General features: G+C 48.0%; 1 protein-coding gene across 8 annotated transcripts; it reads right to left on the bottom strand.

Moving 5' to 3' along the window:
- Positions 1-1,818: 1,818 nt before the first annotated feature.
- LOC148217652 (nucleolar pre-ribosomal-associated protein 1-like) lies at positions 1,819-8,735 on the bottom strand. Of its 8 annotated transcripts, none has more exons than XM_088158526.1 (8): positions 7,083-8,068; positions 6,072-6,177; positions 5,862-5,978; positions 5,085-5,223; positions 4,187-4,380; positions 3,854-3,958; positions 3,371-3,489; positions 1,819-3,084 (listed from the first exon to the last, which is right to left on the bottom strand). In XM_088158526.1, exons 2-5 carry the CDS (start codon positions 6,075-6,077, stop codon positions 4,247-4,249), a joined length of 396 nt encoding a protein of 131 aa, XP_088014652.1. In that variant the 5' UTR covers positions 6,078-6,177; positions 7,083-8,068; the 3' UTR covers positions 1,819-3,084; positions 3,371-3,489; positions 3,854-3,958; positions 4,187-4,246. The 8 variants fall into 8 exon arrangements, 7 of the variants coding, with proteins under 7 accessions (XP_088014652.1, XP_088014651.1, XP_088014650.1 ...); XM_088158525.1 differs by having other exon boundaries at positions 6,742-8,068; XM_088158524.1 differs by lacking the exon at positions 7,083-8,068 and adding an exon at positions 8,599-8,735 and having other exon boundaries at positions 3,371-3,958.
- Between the last annotated feature and the right edge of the window lie 13,899 nt (positions 8,736-22,634).

A 22,634-nucleotide genomic window follows, 5' to 3' on the forward strand; every position in this document is an offset into this window, starting at 1 on the left:
GATCAATCGATCGCCGATCGAATCGATCGGCAGGCGCGATCAATCGATCGCCGATCGAATCGATCGGCAGGCATGAGCAATCGATCGCCGATCTAATCGATCGGCAGGCGCGATCAATCGATCGCCGATCTAATCGATCGGCAGGCGCGATCAATCGATCGCCGATCTAATCCATAGGCACGCATTAGCTATCGATCGCCGATCTGATTTTTCCCGCCATTTTTCATGGATTTTTTCCCCCATTTCTTACTGATTTTTCCCCAATTTTTCATGCATTTTTTCCCGCAATTTTCGTGGATTTTTTCCCATATTTTCCCCATTTCTCACTGATTTTTTCCCACATTTCTCAATGATTTGTTTCCCCAATTTATCAAAGATTTTTTTTCCCCATTTCACCATGATGTTTCCCCCATTTCTCACTGATTTTTTCCCCCATTTCTCACTGATTTTTTCCCCCCATTTTTCCATGGATATTTCCCGATTTTCCCCCCCATTGCTCACTGATTTTTGCCCCCATTTCTCTCTGAATTTTCCCCCCATTTTCCATGCATTTTTCCCCCCATTAATCACTGATTTTTTTCCCCATTTATCACTGATATTTGCCCCCATTTCTCTCTGAATTTTTCCTTCCATTTTTCATGCATTTTTCCGCCCATTAATCACTGATTTTCTCCCCATATATCACTGATTTTTTTCCCCATTTCTCAATTATTTTTTCCCCCACTTTTCCCCGTTTCTCACTGATTTATTCCCCCATTTTTCATGGATTTTTTTTCCCCCATTTCTCACTGATTTTTTTCCCCATTTTTCAAAGATTCCCCCCCCGTTTTTCACTGATTTTTCTCCATTTCTCACTGATTTTCCCACCATTTTTCATGTGGTTTTTTTCCATTTCTCACTGATGTTTTACCCCATTCTTATTACCATTCTCATAGCTCTATTTCATATTTATACATATTCTTATATTTGCATTATTTCTGTTATACACTAGATTTTTCATAGATATTTGCTACTTATATTTCATTATATTTTACATGTATACCAATCTATTTCTATTCTTTATATTTTATTTTTATATTAGCTATAAAAACCGTGCCTCTACCCAAATAAAAAGCATTTAAACATTCCTTTTAGACTATATTTAGGTATTTTTTATGGTTCTGTTTTTCATGCATTCTACACCCACCCCTCCCTCTCAATGTTCTGGCACCCACCATGACCCCCCCCCATGCCCGACTCACCTGCTCCTCCAGCGCAGCCCGGCTCCCTTTCCCAGGGACCTTGGGGTGCCCCAAACCACGTCGGAGCCCCCCTCAGCCTTTTTTCCTCACCCCAAAGAAGGCACAGAACGACTCCAACTGCCCTGGACAGCAGCAGGGCACTTGACTGCAACCCCTCCCATGTGTCCATCCCACAGAAAGTGACTCTGCTGACACCAGAAAAGGGAGGGCAGTCCCCACAAGGGTTGAAGTTCCTCCCCAGCCCTGCAGACACAGGGGACAAGGGGCAGAAAGGAGGAGGGGCAGCAGAGAGGACAAGGGAAGAAAATCAACATCAAGGTGCACGATGAAATGGAACCCCCCCTAAAAAAAAAAAAGAAGAAGAAAAATGAAAACGAAAAACAACCAAAAAACGAAAAGAAACCCCTGGCATGCTGGATGGGCAGCACAAGAGGGAGGGATTAAAAATGAACAGGGACAGTGTCCTGGTTTTGGGCAAATTTGGGGGAAAACCTCCAGAAGGAGCCCCCAGACAGCAAACCCCACGACTCCTCCCCCCCACCCCACCGGGTTCGGGAAGAATTTCCTCGGAGAAGAGTGGGAGAAAAAAACCTCTTTATTTAACAAGCAAGACACTCCCCAGCACAGGGAAAAAAGACAACGCCAGCTGACAAAAAACTCTTTCACCGTTCTGAAGGGATGACGAGTTCAGTCTCTCTGGCGAGTGGTCGCTCAGTTATCAGTCTCTGGCGCTTGGGAATGGCTGCTGCAGGTGACAGAGTGTAGACTCCCGGTGTTTCTTGGGGTTTCCCAGGTCCCCGTCCGGAACAGGTTCAGATGGTATCCAGGAGAGGGAGGGGACGGGGTGGAAGAGAAAACAGTCCAGGGAAAAAGTTGGACTGCCTAGCTGAACTAACTAATGAGAAAAAAGCAAGGGCAAAGCGAAGGAAAGAAAAAGAGGCAGAAGCAAGCAAGCAGGCAAGCAAGCAGGCAAGCAGGCAAGCAAGCAAGCAGGCAAGCAAGCAAACCGAGCTAAAACCTCTCCTAAACATAGACCATGGGGGAGGTGAGCCGGCTGATAACAAGACAAAACAAAGCTTCACTCTCAGAGTCAGTCCTGGAAGCACAGGACATAATACCAAACATAATCAGGACACATGATTGGAGATAGAAACACCATAACATCACCCTAGGACAGACAGTGACCGGGACACAAGGATCCCACGGGAAACAACGGCACAGGGAGCACCACAGAGGCACAGAGAAGGACGGAGAAAAGACAGAGAGTGCCAAACACACAGCAAGGACTGAGGGGTACCATGACAAAGAGGGAACCCAGGAGCCAGAGAGGAAGCGAGCACAGCCCGTGCGGGGCGGGCAAAGACGGGCAAGGAGCAGCACAGGCACGGAGACAGAGAGGCACGGCCAGCAGGACAGAGGCTCACCAGGAGAGGGGCACAGGAAGGGAGGAGCACCGGGCAGCGCTCCTTTAGGACAAGAATATTCACACACACAAGCAATTCCCTCATTTGCACCTCATTCTTATTTCACACCCCCCCCCCCCCCCCCCCCCCCCAATAAAAAATTCAGCTCATAGCACAGGCAGCTCTGGCTTTTCCCTGCACAGTATTTCTACCAAGGCCCTGGGCACAGCACACGGTAGCGAGTCACCTGAATCAATCCTGATTTACATTTCAAAGCTTCTCCTTCTGGCACTGCACCTTCTCAGACCCGGGCTGCCATGTTCCACTCCCCTCATGGCCACATTCAAGAACAACTGTTGCCATTCTGCAGAGAATTCCCAATACGGCTCACGTATTATCAGTGGGCAGAAAACTCTTTGGGCTTCAGTTCCACCTCTCACCTGTTCCACGTGGAGGGAGGACAGGCATTTGTCACACATCACAGCAGCAGTGATGGATCAAGGTTTTTTTTTTTTGATTGAATAAAAGGGTAAGAAAAAACAAACCAGGTCTCATACAAATGTCTTGAAACACCATTAAAGCTTTTTAAACCCAAGGAGACCATCGTGATTCCTGACTTCAGTCTTCTATCCATACTGGTTTTGGCATCATGAAATCAATCAGAGTCTTTTAAGAAATACTAAATCATCATGACTAAACCCCGGGCTCCTGGTCATTTGCACTTACAGCCCCTTGTAGGAAGCTCTCCAGCCTTTTTTTCCCATCCTACGTTGGACAGAGGATGGCTGTGAACCGCACGCCTCCGCACAAACAGTCCTGCCGGTTCCTCAAAAAGTTTAAAATGCCTGTGATAAAAATGATAGAAAGTAATACTGCCTCTCAGACTGTGCAAGAAATGGGAAGTTGGACTTTCAATGTCCCACTGAGAGATGCCGAATAAAAGCTTCCCCATGAGCTCGCACAGAGTAGTAACATTTCTTGGACGAAACTAAACTAAGATTTTTTTTTTGACCAAACAAGATAGGTCTGTATGAGAACAGCTCAGGAGGCTTTCAGGGCTCGCAGTGATGCTGGCAGAGCACAGAACGTTAAAGATGAAGTCTTAACTCCCTGAATTAATGCCCTGTGGTAGCCAAATCTTTTTGCAAAGACACATAAGACTTGCTTCTCCTTGTTTCCGAGTTCCCAAGCCGTCCTGTAATTCGTCACCTGCACTAGTGCAGACCAATCTGCCGTGGGCAAGGAACAGATCCGGCTCCTGAGCTCCAAGCCACGTGTCCCCGATGGAAACCCAAGTCAGGAATACAAAAACACCTGTGGAAGAAAGACGAGAGAAAAATCAGAAGACACAGATATTCTTCTATTCCCACACAGAAATACCGAGCCAAGCTGTTTACCTCTGGGACTCTGTTTTAAAACAGCTCCCCAACTCTGTTCCTAGATGGAAAACGTGGAGTGGCTTTGCCCATGCAAAGCCAATGAGCCTCCTCACAAGAAGGAACAAACCAGTTTCCTGCTAAATCAGACACCTGGAAATCTCACCTGTCACATGCTGTCATGGACCAGCAAGAGGGATCAGCATCCAGGCCCACGTGGACTTGTTCATTCCTGGCTTCTAATGCAGCAGGGACAACAGCACTGAAGGGAAATGATCACGTCTTCATTTAAAGAGAACCCAACTTCTTCATCAAAGCCATCACTGTCCTCGAGCAGGACATCCACCATATCCAGGACATCTAATAAGTGAAGAAAAACATCAAAGCAAGAATCCAGACTAACAGGAAAAACAACAGACGTAGAATGCAACACTCCAGGAATACAAGGCATCTTTTTAATTCTTTTTAATTAAAAAAAAAAATTAAAAAAAAGGATGAAAGCCACATTTGTCACACAATACAACGTTAAGTGCAACCCCTAAATTACAGCTGAACCTTCACTCTGCCTTTCAATGCTGCTGTCCAGCACGGAGCAGCTGTGGCTGCTCCTGGATCCCTGGATGTGTCCAAAGCCAGGCTGGACACTGGGGCTTGGAGCAGCCCGGGCTACTGAAAGGTGTCCCTGTTCATGGCAGGGCTGGAACTGGATGAGATTTAAGGAGCCTTGCCGGCCAAACCACTCTGGGATTCCATGACTCTGTCAACAGTCCCAGGCAGAAGGGCTAGATTTCCATTTGAGTTCAAAAACGCTGCTGCAAGAGCATGAAGAGAGATTTCAAATACCGTTCAAGTGGCACAGCCACGGCAGAAATTACTTTCAGAGGTAAAGCGGCAACTTGGCAATTCCACTTCGACTTCTGATACCAAGAACACGTGGAGAGCTGAATCCTGGAGGGCCCTTACTTAACAGGATTGCCAGAGTTATCCATCCCCAGTTTGCTGATTAGGGCTAGAAAGTGTATCCCCAAGTCATGGAGTTGGGATGTTGACAGGTTACCACATACCATCAATGTGAGAGACGGGGATGCTGATGTTATCAGAGTCCTGTTTAAACAGAGCCACCTGGAGCGTGCTGGCTGCCTGAACCAGGTCTGCTGCCTTGTCAGTGTAGGGACAGGGGTTGGTCACCAGCTTCAGCAGGATCTGTCAGCAAAGGTGGGGAGAAAGGTAAGTGCACCTGCTGGCTGGCAAGTGCAGGGGAACCACACGGTACTGAGAACGACCACGTGCTGAAAGCTGGGCAGCTTTTATGAGGACAACTTCCATAGCACTTCTGCAGGATTCTGTCTACAGTTCCTGCTCTACAGGCCACACTGATGGAAAAACAAAAACCCACCACAACTTGGCACCTAGATTGCGACCACACACCGAGTACCTGGGCAGACCACAGCGGAGGCAAAGCACTGGGCATTCAACATCCTGAAGAGTAAACAGCAAGTGTCACCTTTCCTTGTCAAGGACCACCATCTACTGAGCTCTGATAATGTCGGCACCTAAAGAGGAGATCAAAGCTACCCACACCTACACCACTCTACCCTTACACCAACAATGCTGTAATAACAGCTGATCTTTTTGGATTTCATTTTCCTACAAATCATTTGGCTGCCCTCCCACTGAACACAAGAAGGATGCCACCTCCGTATAAAGAATCCCAAACAAGGCTTTTCTCAGAATTCATTCGCTGGTCTTTGACAGGTTTCTCAACAATAGCAACAAGACCTCCAGTTTCCACTAACACTATTCTTTGCATTTTTTTATCCAGCTGATTTGAACACCGTTACCTTTTCCAAAAACTGAATCACTGCTTCCTTCTGGTCTTCTTTTGTATTATCCAAGTGCTCCAGCCAAATTGAAAGCTCCTTCCACGTGTACTCAAAAGCTCCACTGTCACGTAAAACCTGTCCAGGAAACAAAGGAGGAGGTGTGTAAATAAACCTCAAAACACCTAAAATACAAAACCCCGAGGGATGCAGATCTTTTTCTATAGTTACCTTCATGCTTCCTTCTTTTAGGAACGAAAAGAAGAGCAGGTTGATGAGGAGTCGTATCTGCCGCTCTCCTCACCCTCAGTTCAAGAGGCTCATTGGGGGACTTCAGCTGCATAGTGGACAATAAAAATCCTACTTCTGTAATTTTTGGAAAGCAGGTTATACTGCTTTCAGAGGGCCGTACAGCTTTCTATCATCACAGGCAGTTAAAAAAAAAAAAAAAAAGCACCTTCAAAATAGCCTGTAGGGGAGTTTTAGAAAACTACCGATGAAACAGAGGAAAATCATTGCTAAATTAAACCTGAATCAGGCTACTTGTACTTAAAGCAATCAGGCAGACGGATGAACAGTCACATAAATGAGCAGTGGGCTGTGACCACAGCAAGGTCCAGAGAGAAGTGCAAGTTGCTGGGGGTGGTGAGGAAGACCAACAAGTCCCACACCCTAGAGACAGGCTTTGACGTGCCTAGAAACTTCCCCCCGCTTTCCTGCTCTCCAAATTCAGGCCCTGACTGCGAGCACCCAAACTCGGTGACCCCGAGCTCCAGCTCTACAAGCAAGAAAGGAGGAGGGAGAAGAGGAAGGAATCCGAGTGACACCAGGGTTCAGCTCCCTCCCCCTAAGGCCCAGCAAGAGAGGAAACCTTGCCCAGCTTGCCAACCCTGGCACCTACGTTGGACGACTGCAATTACACAGGATGAATCTGTGCCTTTGCTCCTCTCCACACATCAAATACAAGGAAGCCATCACAACTCATTTGTTCTACAGTTACTCCGTGTACAACACCAGCAGCTCTAAAAATAACTGCTGCTCACATCAATCTGACAGGGGAATTCATTTAAAGCAAGAAAACATGAAGGAAAAAGGATTCATTATAATATAAGCGACTATTTTTGGCAGGGTCTGGAAACAGAAATGCACCTGCAGCTCTCACAAAACCGGGCAGGAACAGAATGTGAAATCCAAAAACGAGCCTTCAGTTACATGGCACTGTGCAGAAAAGTAAGTCCTTACCATCTATTCTTAGCAGCCTTTCTGCTGACGGAACTGCCCCAACTTCCCTGTTCCTGCTTTCCCTTCAGAGAAAATGCAAAGGACTGAAGTGGAAAGTGGACACAGGAACAAGTCAAGCAGTCCATGTTCCCACCTGGCAAAAGAATCCAAAACCATCAGAAAAACGGCACATTTTGAGCAGCTTTCGGTTGAGACATTCATTGCTGGGAGACCAAGTGAACCTGCCTTTAATCCCTTGCAAGGATCAAGGGCCACTAAACCCTAATTCAGTCACTGTAACTGGATTTTTTTCTTGGCAGGACAGTCTGCTTGCATTTATTCCTTATTCCTAGGGGTAAATCTCTACCCCTCCTTAGGTAACTAAAGGATGTCCTCTTTGAATAAGGTGCTAAAAACAGCAGCCTCTGGTGTCTGGTGGACTTCGAGCTGACCAGCTTTTTCTCAAAAGTCAAATAACTAATTTAAATATGCGGAGGGGGATGCTAATTTTCAAGACAAAAAGTCCTCCTTGCATCAAAGCTGGGATCAGACAATAACAGAGAGGACTACTCTGCAGGGCCAGAGGAAACCGGAGAAGACTTATGAAAGGCTAGAGTGCTGAAGTACAGATTAAAGAAACACTGATAAAAAGTAAAAATCCAAAGTAATATCTTCTTGATCAATGTCAAGACCTTTGCAGGCACCAACTGCACTGATTTATTACAGTATCAGAATTCATTCAGCCTCGGGGGGGTGCGTAAACACGACAGACATTTTCTTTGCTCTTTCATCAACTGCTGCAGTGAAGTCCGTTCACAGCATTGATTTCTGTCAAATATTTCGTTACTAGCCGGTTATCTGACAGCAAATTTCAACAAGAGGCACAGGAAAGGAGACTGGTGACCACACAATCCTGCAGCAAAGGTAACTGCTTCCAGAAAAAATCGTACGATCCTGAAATTTCAGGCCAGTGGGATAGAGTGAATATCCTGATATTTCAATTCCAAAGCTTACCTTAATGGTCTCGAGCTCCGGGGCTTGGAGGGGGGGTCGGTTCGGAAGGGCCGCCTCCGGAGGAGGGGATCCCGGGGGGAGTCAGGGGCCCGGGGAGGGGGGCGAGGCGGAGGGAGAGGAAAAAGAGGAAGATGAGGAGGAGGAAGAAGGGGGAGAGGGTTTGAGAGGAGGGGAAGCCCAAATCCGTGCTGTGTGCGGAGCTCCGACAGCACGCTGCAGCCCGCAGCTCACTGTGAGCACGGGGCAGAGGAGGCGATTTCTGGGCATTCAATCACCCTGAGGCGGGCCCGGCACCGCCCCTGCAGCACCGTCCCCGGCACAGCTCGGTACCGCTCCGGGATCACCCGGCCCCGCCCGGTCCCGTCCCCGGGAGCTCCGTGCCCCGCCTCGCCAAGCCCCGGCTCCGCCCCGAGCCTGCCCGGGCTGCGCCGGGACCATCGCTGGCGGCCCCGCCCCTCTTCCCCGGGCCGAAGCGGGCTGAAGGAGATGTCCGCACGATTGGAAACGCCGCCGAAAATCGCACCCGTGGGATCGGTGTCGGCGTCGTGCGCAGGCATCCCACTAGAGCGAGCGGGCTCCTTGCTGTGCCACCCTCCTTTTGCAGCCAGAGTTAGAAGGTCGGGGAGCGACACCCGAGCCGCCATCTTGGGAGAGGCAGGCGCGCAGTACCGCGCTCTGCCCACAGGGTGGCGCTTGGGAGACAGGCAAGGGATGGAATCAAGGAGTGTCCCAATCCTTGAGGAAATCCCCCTGAATGAACGCCCCAAAAAACCCCGACCAGAACTGACAAACCTCCTGCCTCTGTATGAGTGCAAAGGGTGTGCAAGGAGTGTGCAAATAGTGTGCATTAGCAATCGATCGGCAGGCATTGGCAATCGACCGCCGATCTAATCGATCGGCAGGCATTGGCAATCGATCGCCGAGCTAATCGATCGGCAGGCATTGGCAATCGATCGCCGATCTAATCGATCGGCAGGCATTAGCAATCGATCGCCGATCTAATCGATCGGCAGGCATTGGCAATCGATCGCCGATCTAATCGATCGGAAGGCGCGATCAATCGATCGCCGATCTAATCGATCGGCAGGCATTGGCAATCGATCGCCGATCTAATCGATCGGCAGGCGCGATCAATCGATCGCCGATCTAATCGATCGGCAGGCGCGATCAATCGATCGCCGATCTAATCGATCGGCAGGCGCGATCAATCGATCGCCGATCTAATCGATCGGCAGGCGCGATCAATCGATCGCCGATCTAATCGATCGGCAGGCATTGGCAATCGATCGCCGATCTAATCGATCGGCAGGCATTGGCAATCGATCGCCGATCTAATCGATCGGCAGGCATTGGCAATCGATCGCCGATCTAATCGATCGGCAGGCGCGATCAATCGAACGCCGATCTAATCGATCGGCAGGCATTAGCAATCGAACGCCGATCTAATCGATCGGCAGGCGCGATCAATCGATCGCCGATATAATCGATCGGCAGGCATTAGCAATCGAACGCCGATCTAATCGATCGGCAGGCGCGATCAATCGATCGCCGATCTAATCGATCGGCAGGCGCGATCAATCGATCGCCGATCTAATCGATCGGTAGTTGTGATCAATTGATCGCCGATCTAATCCATAGGCACGCATTAGCTATCGATCGCCGATCTGATTTTTCCCGCCATTTTTCATGGATTTTTTCCCCCATTTCTTACTGATTTTTCCCCAATTTTTCATGCATTTTTTCCCGCAATTTTCGTGGATTTTTTCCCATATTTTCCCCATTTCTCACTGATTTTTTTCCCCCATTTCTCAATGATTTGTTTCCCCAATTTATCAAAGATTTTTTTTCCCCATTTCACCATGATGTTTCCCCCATTTCTCACTGATTTTTTCCCCCCATTTTTCCATGGATATTTCCCGATTTTTTCCCCCCATTGCTCACTGATTTTTGCCCCCATTTCTCTCTGAATTTTCCCCCCATTTTCCATTCATTTTTCCCCCCATTAATCACTGATTTTTTCCCCCATTTCTCTCTGAATTTTTCCTTCCATTTTTCATGCATTTTTCCGCCCATTAATCACTGATTTTCTCCCCATTTATCACTGATTATTGCCCCCATTTTTCACTTATTTTTTCCCCACAGCATCGGCCACCACAGCACGAGCGACAACAGCTCACTCTGTTCCTGCCATTGCCCATGGATTGTTTCCCTGTTTTCCATGGATTTTTTCCCCATTTCTCACTGATTCCCCCCCCCCCCCCCATTTCTCACTGAATATTCCCCCATTTTTCATCGACTTTTCCCCCATTTCTCACTGATTTTTTCCCCATTTCTCAATTATTTTTTCCCCCACTTTTCCCCGTTTCTCACTGATTTATTCCCCCATTTTTCATGGATTTTTTTTCCCCCATTTCTCACTGATTTTTTTCCCCATTTTTCAAAGATTCCCCCCCCGTTTTTCACTGATTTTTCTCCATTTCTCACTGATTTTCCCACCATTTTTCATGTGGTTTTTTTCCATTTCTCACTGATGTTTTACCCCATTCTTATTACCATTCTCATAGCTCTATTTTATATTTATACATATTCTTATATTTGCATTATTTCTGTTATACACTAGATTTTTCATAGATATTTGCTACTTATATTTCATTATATTTTACATGTATACCAATCTATTTCTATTCTTTATATTTTATTTTTATATTAGCTATAAAAACCGTGCCTCTACCCAAATAAAAAGCATTTAAACATTCCTTTTAGACTATATTTAGGTATTTTTTATGGTTCTGTTTTTCATGCATTCTACACCCACCCCTCCTTCTCAATGTTCTGGCACCCACCATGACCCCCCCCCCCCCCCCCCCCCCCCCACGCCCGACTCACCTGCTCCTCCAGCGCAGCCCGGCTCCCTTTCCCAGGGACCTTGGGGTGCCCCAAACCACGTCGGAGCCCCCAGTCTCCACACCCTCCCCCTCCGTAGGGAACGGGAATGGGATGGGGAGCACACAGGACAAGAAAGGAACACAAAAGACACACTGGACAGAGAGAAGAAAAGGGCTGGAAGCTGGATATGAGGATGAAAGTGGAGCAGCAACAAACCTCAGGACTTTTGACTAGAGAGTGTGGCTGCTGAACGTCTCAAAAAAAAACCCCAGCTCCAACACAACATGCTGTGCTCACGGCTCGGCCTGGGACTCATCAGTGAACATCTCTCTCTTGCCAGGGCCATAAAGCCCCCGAGAAAACACGAGGTGAGGTTGATGTGCTCCGGCTTTGCTCCTGCTCAGCCCTAACCCCAGCCCCTGCTGCCAGCGAGCACCCTGATCTCTGAACCTCTTCTCAGCTTGTTTGTACGCTTCCAAATTCCTTCCTCTTTCTTCAAGCTTCATCTGTTTCCTGGCATTGGGAGAATGACAAGTGTTTAGCACAGCGCAATGAATACAACAGTCTCATTTTCAGAAGACACAACTGAACGAGAACCGACAGCAGCACTGCTTCGAGACAATCTGGGCACACGTTTCCCTTCCAGCAATCTGAGTGTTCTTTTGTGTCACGCCTGAAATCCTGAAAATGGTTTTTTGAGAAAAATTATCCATAACTAGAAAACAATCAAACCAAATAAATAGAACCCCTATGATATAATAACAGCCCATATACTACAACACTCCAATTCTAATATTAATAAGAAAACAGAAATTAGCTACACAGCATTACCTCAAACAAACACTACATACTGGCAAGAATCAAAGCCACCACAAAATAATTCAAAAACTACCCTATGCCTTATGCTACAGGCTAGAACGCCATCGGCAAACCTTATCAAGGTATCCTTTAAAAACAACGCCCCACCAAAAACAAAAACAACACAAAACGCCATTCAAGAACTCCCTTATCAACACCTGAATGAAAAAACATGGCATTAGATAAATAGACCATAGCCCTTATCATACACCATCTACAAACAAAATAAAGCTATACCATACATCCTCGAAAACCACCTTCAAAGCACGACATTAGAAAAAAAAAACTTTCCAGAATTAAAAGCTGTATCTAACAAAAGCCGTCTGATAAAATTAACAACCAAGCCCCCACCATCAGAGCTGCCCCTACTAAACTCCCCATCGTACATATGAAAAATCAGTTTTAAAAACCTACTTCAATTCATTCTGCCTCAAATACAAAGCCATCCAGAAAGTTACCTTCACTCAAAAACAAAAGCGCACGTAGTAAATAACATTAAAAAATAAATCAGCACACTACACACCACAAGCATAAAATATTGAATTAAAACCAAAAATACCCCTATTCATTAAAGAGCCCAGCCGCAAGCTATATTTAACTTCGTGCAAACGTACACATATCATTAAAATAGATTTCTTTCAGAATACAACTGATGATCTAAAATAGTAAAATGTCCGAGAACGATATTATAATAGGATATCCTCGATCATCCTCCCGCAAATTCTCTCCACTGTATTGTCAGACACACACCAGAAAAAAAATCCAGTTTTTACTTTTTTCAGCTAACTTCTCATTTATTAGCTGAGAGGAATGTTGAATTTGTCTTTACAAATGAGCTGTGGATCAGCCTGTAGATAAGGCTAGCACTGAGAGATAAAAGAAACAATGGGATGGATTCCACTGATTGATGAATGGAAAGAGATATTTGCCTTTACAAACAAACTGCAGGGCTGCTGATAAATGAAATTGGATATCGAAAGATGAAAGAAGCAACGGGGGGAAACTATGAATTCAATAAGAATTAAAAATTAAAAGGGAGGGTTATACATTAGAGGGGAATTTCAGGTATCAGGCGTTCCGGGAAGTCTGTGCCTCTCAAGTACCTCAGCCAATGGGAAAAGAGAGAGGGAAATGCGGCCGGGAAAATAGGATAAAAAGGAGGCTGCGTCCTCCAAAAATTTGAGAGATCCCAGGGGAATGTCCCATGGCCTCTCCCTTTATTCGAATAAAGCAAAAAGGACTCCTCTGTTTCCTTTTTGGACATAAACCGCTGGTGTTTGTGGATTAATTTTCCTGACATTTAGCAACATATTGTTAAAAAAAAAAAAAAAAAAAAAAAAAAAAAAAAGTGATCCAGAAGAGGGCAACATTGACAGCCATTCCAAGACAGGATGAACAAATGCTTTCACATTGACAGAGGATGCTGCGATGTTCTGAGAACAGAAGATAGAATAAAATAAAGGAAGGTGATGTTACAAGACAGAAAAGGGTAAAATAAAAGGAGTACCTGAGACTGGGGGGCGGGGGGGAAGAAAATGGGGAAATATTAATTGCTACACACTAGGTACAAATGCTTTTTACAAGTAATTTATGAGAAGCAAGCTAAAAGCGTCTTACTGCTGCTAGTGATATCATGCTCCAAGCTCTGCTAATAATTCCTATTTCTAGCAATAGTTAAATTGAACTCACTACATTCCAACTATTTTTCTGCTTGTTTAGATGGCAGATCCGTTTGGAACACACCCTCGTATAGCAAATTCTATGCCCAGGTAGGGACCTCTCAGTTCTTCCATAAAACATTTTCTTCTGCATTATGGCAAGCCTTTGTTTTAGCTTGACAGCTTTCTTGAAACTTAAATTTACGCATGTATCCAAAGACATTTGCAATTCCAGAAATTGGTAGGCACATAATATGGAAAGTAAATAACATTCTCGAGAGGGAGTTGCTTTGTTACTGAGGGGATGAAAAGCAAGGCTAGAGCTAGTAGAACTACCCAAGAAATTGGACTTAACGCAGCTTTTACAAGGCTCAAAGTAGCCATACCGAGATGTTTGAGCTAAAAGCCCCAGTTACCAGACTTACAGGCCTAATAGTTATCACCACACCACATTCCCTGGTTGCAGTATTTTTAACAGCAGTGCAGAACGCTACTGAAAATTATTTTTAGGTTGAATTGTTCTCTCCCCTCACTGCCTGTGTAGCTGTTAGAGGCTTCCAGGAGGCTGGGGAAGCAGACTGCTGGTTTCACTTCCAGACACGTCACTTCCATGGTCTGCTGGAGGGCACTTTGAAGCCCGTGTCCTTTTCTTGCTCTATTGTATTTGACAACTTTCCTCCCCCACGTCTGTTTTTTAGCGGGCAGCATTTTTGGAGGGCCAGTCAAAGACCTCAGGCTCCGAGAGAATTCGTCTGCTTTGCTCTGTTTATGTGTGCAACAGATGGGAGCAGCAACTAAGTCAAGTAGTAACTTCTGAGCTGCCCAGTTATCAGTAAACCAAAATATTCTTTTGTGACTCTCGCCAGACGAACATATCATCCTATCCGAGTCACACACTGCCCCTCTGGCATTTTCCAGTCAGACAAAGAATTCCTGGCCCCTTCCTTGCATGAACCTCAGCTCTCCACCTTGTTCCAGAAAGAGTTCTAGATCCAAGGCCCAGTGAGCCGGCTACCCTTTGCTGCCCTGAGCAGTATGGAAACAGCCAAGCCCCAGCCCTGCAGCCCTGCCTAACTCGCCTTTGCCTCCCAAACCTGAACCTTTTCCTTGGCTGTGGCATCCTCACTCGTGCAATCCTGAAGACAAAAATCTGATTTGGCAGGTGAGGCCGTTTCTAACGCAAAAGCTTCACCAAGGTTTCTCTTCCAACTTCAGCCTTAAACAGTCCTGTCCTCCTCAGACAGCCCCCACCTCCAGCCTTTAGCTGTAAATACTTACTGTTTTATAGCTAATGCTTGCCACCCCTCAAAATTAAGTCTTTTGATATGCATTTACATCCCTCCCTAACCATGTCCTCATCACCCTTCCCAAACTCAGCCTCATCTCCAGGCCTAGAACCTCTCCCTAGGTGAGGGACTGTCCTCGGGTAGGAGTGCTGACAGACCTGTGCATGAGCCCAGCTGCATAGCCCGTGCTAATCCCAGCCCAGCTCTAGCCTTTAAACCCACTGGGGCTTTGGTACTGGAGGCCCAGTTACAGTAACCCCTGTGGCCGTTCCGCTTCCAGGCCATCTGTGAGTTGTGATCCCCCACCCTACACCACTTTGGTGAGAAATGCATTCCTTTCTTACAATAAAGTTTTCATTTTATGTCTAAATTAAAGCATTCCGAGAAAACGTGTAGCAATTCTATCAAGACAGACATGACAGGCACCAACATTAGTCTTTCATTACACACTTTTCATGCCTTCTCTCCACAGATTTCTTTGAGGCAACTCTGTCTCCTTTTCTCACAGGCAGCTCCACACAGCACCGACTCCTCCTCTCCTCTGTACGACTGGCTAAACCCCAGCCTGTCCCTTCCCCAGCCACCTGAGCCTGTCTGTCCCACACACAGCATCCTCTCACCTTGTCCATCCCTTGCACGGCCACGTGTCCCTTCCTCCTCGCAGCACAGCCAGCAGGCTCCAGCCCACACTGCAGCAGGCTCTGCACCTCCTGCTGGAGCTGTGCTTAGTGAAACTGGCAGCCAGCTGACCCACGCTTTTATAACAACCAGCCTCACTGGGCAGGCAAGGCTGTTTCCACTCCTTGCTAATCAGTACAGCTGTAACTCGTTGGCAACTAGTGCCTTCTGCACTATCCTTACAAACTATTCTCCTACAGAAATGGACCGGAATTCCGGGGGGATTTTCCGGGGATTCCGGGGGGATTTTCTCGGGAATTCCGGGGGGATTTTGTCGGGGATTCCGGGGGGATTTTATCGGGGATTCCTGGGGGATATTCCCGGGGATTCCGGGGGGATTTTATCGGGGATTCTGGGCATATTTTCTCGCGGATTCCGGGGGGATTTTCTCAGGGATTCCGGGGAGATTTTATCGGGGATTCCGGGGGGATTTTTCCCGGGAAATCCGGGGGGATTTTCCCCGCGATTCCAGGGGGATTTTCCAGGGGATTCCGGGCATATTTTCTCGGGGATTCCTGGGGGATTTTCCAAGGGATTCCATGGGGATTATCCAGGGGATTCCAGGGGGATTTTATCGGGGATACCTGGGGGATTTTCCAGGGGATTCCTGGGGGATTTTCCCGGGGATTCCGGGGGGATTTTCACTGGGATTCCGGGGCGATTTTCTCAGGGAATTCCGGGAGGATTTTCAGGAGTATTCCGGGGGGATTTTCCCGAGTATTCCGGGGGGATTTTTTCGGGGAGTCCGGGGGGATTTTCCCGGGGATTCCGAGGGGATATTCCCGGGGAATTCCGGGGGGATTTTCTCCGGGATTCCGGGGGGATTTTCCAGGGGTTTCAGCGAGGAATTTCCCGGGGAATTCCCGGTGGATTTTCCAGGGGATTCCGGGTGGATTTTCTCGGGGATTCCGGGGGGATTTTCCCGAGTATTCCGGGGGGAATTTTTCGGGGAGTCCGGAGGGATTTTCCCGGGGTATCCGGGGTGATTTTACGAGGAATTCCGGGGGGATTTTCCCGAGTGTTCCGGGGGGATTTCCTCGGGGATTACGGGATGATTTTCTCGGGCAATTCCGGGGGATGTTCTCGGGTATTCCGGGGCCATTATCTCGGTGATTCCGGGGAGATTTTCTCGGGGATTCCGAGATTATTTTCCCGGGGAATTCATGGGGATTTTCCCGGGGATTCCGGGGGGATATTCGCGGGGATTCCGGGGGATTTTCTCGGAGATTCCGGGGGGGGGATTTTCATGGGGATTCCGGGGTATTTTCTCCTGGATTCCGGGGAATTTTCCGTGGATTCCTGGGGGATTTTGCCGAGTATTTCGGGAGAATTTTCTCGGGGATTCCGGGGTGATTTTCCTGGGAAATTCCGGGGGATTTTCTCGGGGATTCCCGGGGGATTTTCCCGAGTATTCCGGGGGATTTTTTCGGGGAGTCCGGAGGGATTTTCCCGGGGATTCCAGGGGGATTTTACGAGGAATTCCGGGGGATTTTCTCGGGGATTCCGGGGTGATTTTCCCGGGAAATTCCGGGGGATTTTCTCGGGGATTCCGGGGGGATTTTCCCGAGTATTCCGGGGGGATTTTTTCGGGGAGTCCGGAGGGATTTTCCCGGGGATTCCAGGGGGATTTTACGAGGAATTCCGGGGGATTTTCCCGGGGATTCCGGGGGGATATTCCCGCGGAATTCCGGGGGATTTTCCCGGGGATTCCGGGGGGATTTTCTCGGCGATACCGGGGGGATATTCTCGGGGATTCCGGGATGATTTTCCCGGGGAATTCCAGGGGATTATTCCGGCGATTCCGGGGGGATTTTCTCGGGGATTCCGGGGGGATTTTCCAGGAGATGCCGGGGGGATTATCCCGGGGAATTCTAGGGGATTTTCTCGGGGATTCCGGGGGGATTTTCCCGGGAATTCCGGGGGGATTTTCCAGGGGATTTCGTGGGGATTATGCCGGGGAGTCTGGGGCTATTTTCGCGGGGATTCCGGGAGGTTTTTCTCGGGGATTCCGGGGAGATTTTCCCGCGGAATTCCGGGGGGATTTTCTCGGGGAGTCCGGGGAGATTTGCCCGGGGATTCCGGGGGGATTTTCCGGGGGATTTTCTCGGGGATTCCGGCTGGATTTTCCAGGGGATTCCGGGCATATTTTCTCGGGGATTCCGGGGGGATTATCCCGGGGATTCCGGGGGGATTTTCCCGGGGTTTCCGGGGCGATTTCCTCGGGGATTCCGGAGGGATTTTCCCAGGGAATTCCTGGAAGAATTTCTCGGGTTTTCCGGGGCGATTTTCCCGGGGAATCCGGGGGGATTTTCTCGGGGATTCCGGGGGGATTTTCCCGAGTATTCCGGGGGGATTTTCACGTGGATTCCGGGGGGATTTTCTCGAGGATTTCGGGAGGATTTTGTCGGGGATTTCCGGGGGATTTTCTCGTGGATTCCGGGGGGATTTTCCCGAGTATTTCGGGGGGGGGTTTCTCGGGGATTCCGTGGGGATTTCCCCGGGGATTCCGGGGGGATTTTCCCGAGTATTCCGGGAGGATTTTGTCGGGGATTTCCGGGGGATTTTCTCGTGGATTCCGGGACGATTTTCCCGAGGAATTCCGGGGGGATTTTCTCGGGGATTTCGGGGGGATTTTCCCGGGGAATTCCGGGGGGATTTTCCCGGGGATTCCGGGGGGATTTTCCAGGGGATTCCGGGGGGATTTTCTCGGGGATTCCGGGGGGATTTTCTGGGGATTCTGGGGGAATTTTCCAGGGGATTCGGGGCCGATTTTCGCGGGGATTCTGGGGGGATTTTCCCTGGGATTGCGGGGGGATTTTCCCTGGTAATTCCAGGGGATTTTCCCGGGGATCTCGGGGTGAGTATCCCGGGGATTCGGGGGGCATTTTCCGGGGATTCCGGGGGGATTTTGTCGGGGATTCCGGGGGGATTTTCCAGGGGATTCCGGGGGGATTTTCCAGGGGATTCCGGGCATATTTTCCCGAGTATTACGGGCGAATTTTCTCGGGGATTCCGGGGAGATTTTCTTGGGGATTCCGGGGGGGCTTTCACGGGGATTTCTGGGGGATTTTCGCCTGGATTCCGGGGGGATTTTCTCGCGGATTCCGGGGGGATTTTCCCGGGGATTCCGGGAGGAATTTCTCGGGGAGTCCGGGGGGATTTTCCAGGGGAACTCCGGGGGATTTTCTCGGGGATTCCGGGGGGATTTTCCATCGGACTCCGGGTTGATTTTCCCGGGGACTCCGGGGGATTTTCTCGGGGATTCCGGGGGGATTTTCCCGGGGATTTTCTCTCGGATTTTTTTCCCCAATTTTTCAAGCATTTTTTCCCGCAATTTTCGTGGATTTTTCCCAAATTTTCCCCATTTCTCACTGATTTTTTTCCCCATTTCTCAATGATTTTTGCCCCAATTTATCAAAGATTTTTTTCCCCATTTCTCACTGATGTTTTTCCCCATTTTCCCCCCATTTCTCACTGATTTTTATCCCCCATTTTTCAATGATTTTTCCCCATTTCTCTCTGATTTTTTCCCCATTTCACCATGATGTTTTCCCCATTTCTCACTGATTTTTCCGTTGATTTTTCATGGATTTTTCCACCCATTTTTCGTGGATTTTTTTCCCCATTTTTCCCCATTTCTCACTGATTTTTTCCCCCATTTATCACTCCTTTTTCCCCATTTTTCCCCATTTCTCACTGATTTTTTCCGCCATTTTTCATGGATGTTTCCCCCAATTTTCATGGATATTTCCTGATTTTCCCCCCCATTTCTCACTGATATTTGCCCCCATTTCTCTCTGAATTATTCCCCCCATTTTTCATGCATTTTCCCGCCCATTAATCACTGATTTTTTCCCCATTTCTCACCGACTTTTCCCCCCATTTCTCACTGATTTTTATCCCCCACTTCTGACTGATTTTTCCCAATTTTTCGTTGATCTTTTTCCCCATTCCTCACCGATTTTTCCCCCATTTCTCTCTGATTTTTCCATCATTTTTCATGGTTTTTCCCCCCCATTTCTCACTGATTTTACCCCATTTCTCACTGATTTTTTTAATGTTTGTATTTCTATTTCTATTTATGTTTATATTTATATTTATTGTTATTGTCTTGCATGTTTATGTTTATGTTTATGTTTATGTTTATGTTTATGTTTATGTCTATATCTATGCAGGTTTACGTTTGTGCATGTTTATGTCTATGTTTATATTTATGCATCTTTATTTTTATGCCGGCGAACGCGGGCAGGCGTTTTATGTAGACGCCTATCCGCCGGGGTCCTAGAGAGGCCGCCATCTTGAGCGTGTCCGCACTCTCAAAATGGCGGCTCGGGCGGCACCCCGCCTGACCTTCCCAAAATGGCGGCAGAAAGGGCGGGAAAAAATCAGGACCCCGGTGTGTAGGCATAAGATGCCTGATTAAATGGCCGACGCCGATCCGCTCGCCGCCAATTTTCCCGGACGTTTCAGAGCGTGCCGACAACGGCCGCGCGGTCCGCGGTGCCGCGGGCGTGAGGGCGCCGGCGGGCGCGGGCAGGCGTTTTATGTAGACGCCTATCCGCCGGGGGTCCTAGAGAGGCCGCCATCTTGAGCGTGTCCGCACTCTCAAAATGGCGGCTCGGGCGGCACCCCGCCTGACCTTCCCAAAATGGCGGCAGAAAGGGCGGGAAAAAATCAGGACCCCGGTGTGTAGGCATAAGATGCCTGATTACATCGCCGACGCCGATCCGCTCGCCGCCAATTTTCCCGGACGTTTCAGAGCGTGCCGACAACGGCCGCGCGGTCCGCGGTGCCGCGGGCGTGAGGGCGCCGGCGGGCGCGGGCAGGCGTTTTATGTAGACGCCTATCCGCCGGGGTCCTAGAGAGGCCGCCATCTTGAGCGTGTCCGCACTCTCAAAATGGCGGCTCGGGCGGCACCCCGCCTGACCTTCCCAAAATGGCGGCAGAAAGGGCGGGAAAAAATCAGGACCCCGGTGTGTAGGCATAAGATGCCTGATTACATCGCCGACGCCGATCCGCTCGCCGCCAATTTTCCCGGATATTTCAGAGTGTGCCGACAACGGCCGCGCGGTCCGCGGTGCCGCGGGCGTGAGGGCGCCGGCGGGCGCGGGCAGGCGTTTTATGTAGACGCCTATCCGCCGGGGTCCTAGAGAGGCCGCCATCTTGAGCGTGTCCGCACTCTCAAAATGGCGGCTCGGGCGGCACCCCGCCTGACCTTCCCAAAATGGCGGCAGAAAGGGCGGGAAAAAATCAGGACCCCGGTGTGTAGGCATAAGATGCCTGATTAAATCGCCGACGCCGATCCACTCGCCGCCAATTTTCCCGGACGTGTCAGAGTGTGCCGACAACGGCCGCGCGGTCCGCGGTGCCGCGGGCGTGAGGGCGCCGGCGGGTGCGGGCAGGCGTTTTATGTAAACGCCTATCCGCCGGGGTCCTAGAGAGGCCGCCATCTTGAGCGCTGCCGCAGGGCTGGGTCCCGGCCCGCGGGCCCTTCCGCCATCCTGAGAGGGGCACGGTGCAGTACCCGCCCGTGTCCACACGGCGGCAGCACTGCCGCCCAACTCAGCCCGGCACTGCCGCCCTGTCAGGGACAGACAGAGAAGGGAGAGAGTTCCAAGCACCAGAGTCCCCACCCGTCATAAAATCCTCTCAATGAACGCCCCAAAAAAACCCCGACCCAAACTAAAAATGCCCTGCCTCTGACCAAATGAAAAAAAAACCCCTTTTATATATAGAAATCATCTATTTTTTAATATTTAATTTATAGTCATAATCTAGACATATTTCATATATTCAATTTAATTGCTATTCTATTTATCATATATACAATATTATTTTATTATTCATTATATACATAGATTTATATTACTAATGTTATTTCTATTTTATCTATATTTGTAGGTTCATAGTTTTTAATATTATTTCTTTAAAAGCTCTGCCTCTAACCAAATAGAAACAAAAAACTCGATTATTTTAAATTCTATTTGAATATATTTTTCTATTTAGTTTTCATATTTATATCTGTAGATTTATATGTCTATATTGTGTATCCTATATTTATATACTATTTAATGTAGTTTTTACTAGTATATTAATATACTATATGCTATTTACATTCTATTATAACATACTATTTAATATAACATATTAAAATCGATAAATTATTTCTATTACATACTACATACATGTATTTTATATTTATATTTATTTCTATAGATTTATACTTACATATATATATGCATATATAGTTATAATAATTTTATGTCAGTATCTATTTTTGCATATTTGTATATTTTTGCCTATATTATTTATATTCTTTATTAAAAACCCTCCTCTAACCAAATAAAAAACAATAAAAAATTCCTTTTAAAGTCTAAATATTTATATATTTCTATTTTCATAACAAAATATAATGTAATGTAATATATTTATATATTGGTTTCTTATATTTGCTTCTATATTTTTATTCTTTATCTTTTCTTTTCTATTTACAGTATCTATAAAAAAACCCTACCTCTATCCAAACACAAACCAATAAAACATTCCTTTTAGACTATATTTAGCTGTTTTTTAAGGTTCTGTTTTTCATGCATTCTACACCCACCCCTCCCTCTCAATGTTCTGGCACCCACCATGACCCCCCCCCATGCCCGACTCACCTGCTCCTCCAGCGCAGCCCGGCTCCCTTTCCCAGGGACCTTGGGGTGCCCCAAACCACGTCGGAGCCCCCCTCAGCCTTTTTTCCTCACCCCAAAGAAGGCACAGAACGACTCCAACTGCCCTGGACAGCAGCAGGGCACTTGACTGCAACCCCTCCCATGTGTCCATCCCACAGAAAGTGACTCTGCTGACACCAGAAAAGGGAGGGCAGTCCCCACAAGGGTTGAAGTTCCTCCCCAGCCCTGCAGACACAGGGGACAAGGGGCAGAAAGGAGGAGGGGCAGCAGAGAGGACAAGGGAAGAAAATCAACATCAAGGTGCACGATGAAATGGAACCCCCCCTAAAAAAAAAAAAGAAGAAGAAAAATGAAAACGAAAAACAACCAAAAAACGAAAAGAAACCCCTGGCATGCTGGATGGGCAGCACAAGAGGGAGGGATTAAAAATGAACAGGGACAGTGTCCTGGTTTTGGGCAAATTTGGGGGAAAACCTCCAGAAGGAGCCCCCAGACAGCAAACCCCACGACTCCTCC

The sequence above is a fragment of the Sturnus vulgaris genome, unplaced genomic scaffold, assembly GCF_052056855.1.
Source record: "Sturnus vulgaris isolate bStuVul1 unplaced genomic scaffold, bStuVul1.hap1 Scaffold_510, whole genome shotgun sequence".
Classification (NCBI taxonomy): Eukaryota; Metazoa; Chordata; class Aves; order Passeriformes; family Sturnidae; genus Sturnus; species Sturnus vulgaris.

Coding starts and splice junctions, on each gene's coding strand:
- LOC148217652 (XM_088158524.1), bottom strand. Junction 5,224..5,861: donor TGATTCAGTTTTTGGAAAAG/GTAACGGTGTTC, acceptor CTTTGCTGACAG/ATCCTGCTGAAGCTGGTGAC. Junction 4,381..5,084: donor CCCCGTCTCTCACATTGATG/GTATGTGGTAAC, acceptor TTCACTTATTAG/ATGTCCTGGATATGGTGGAT.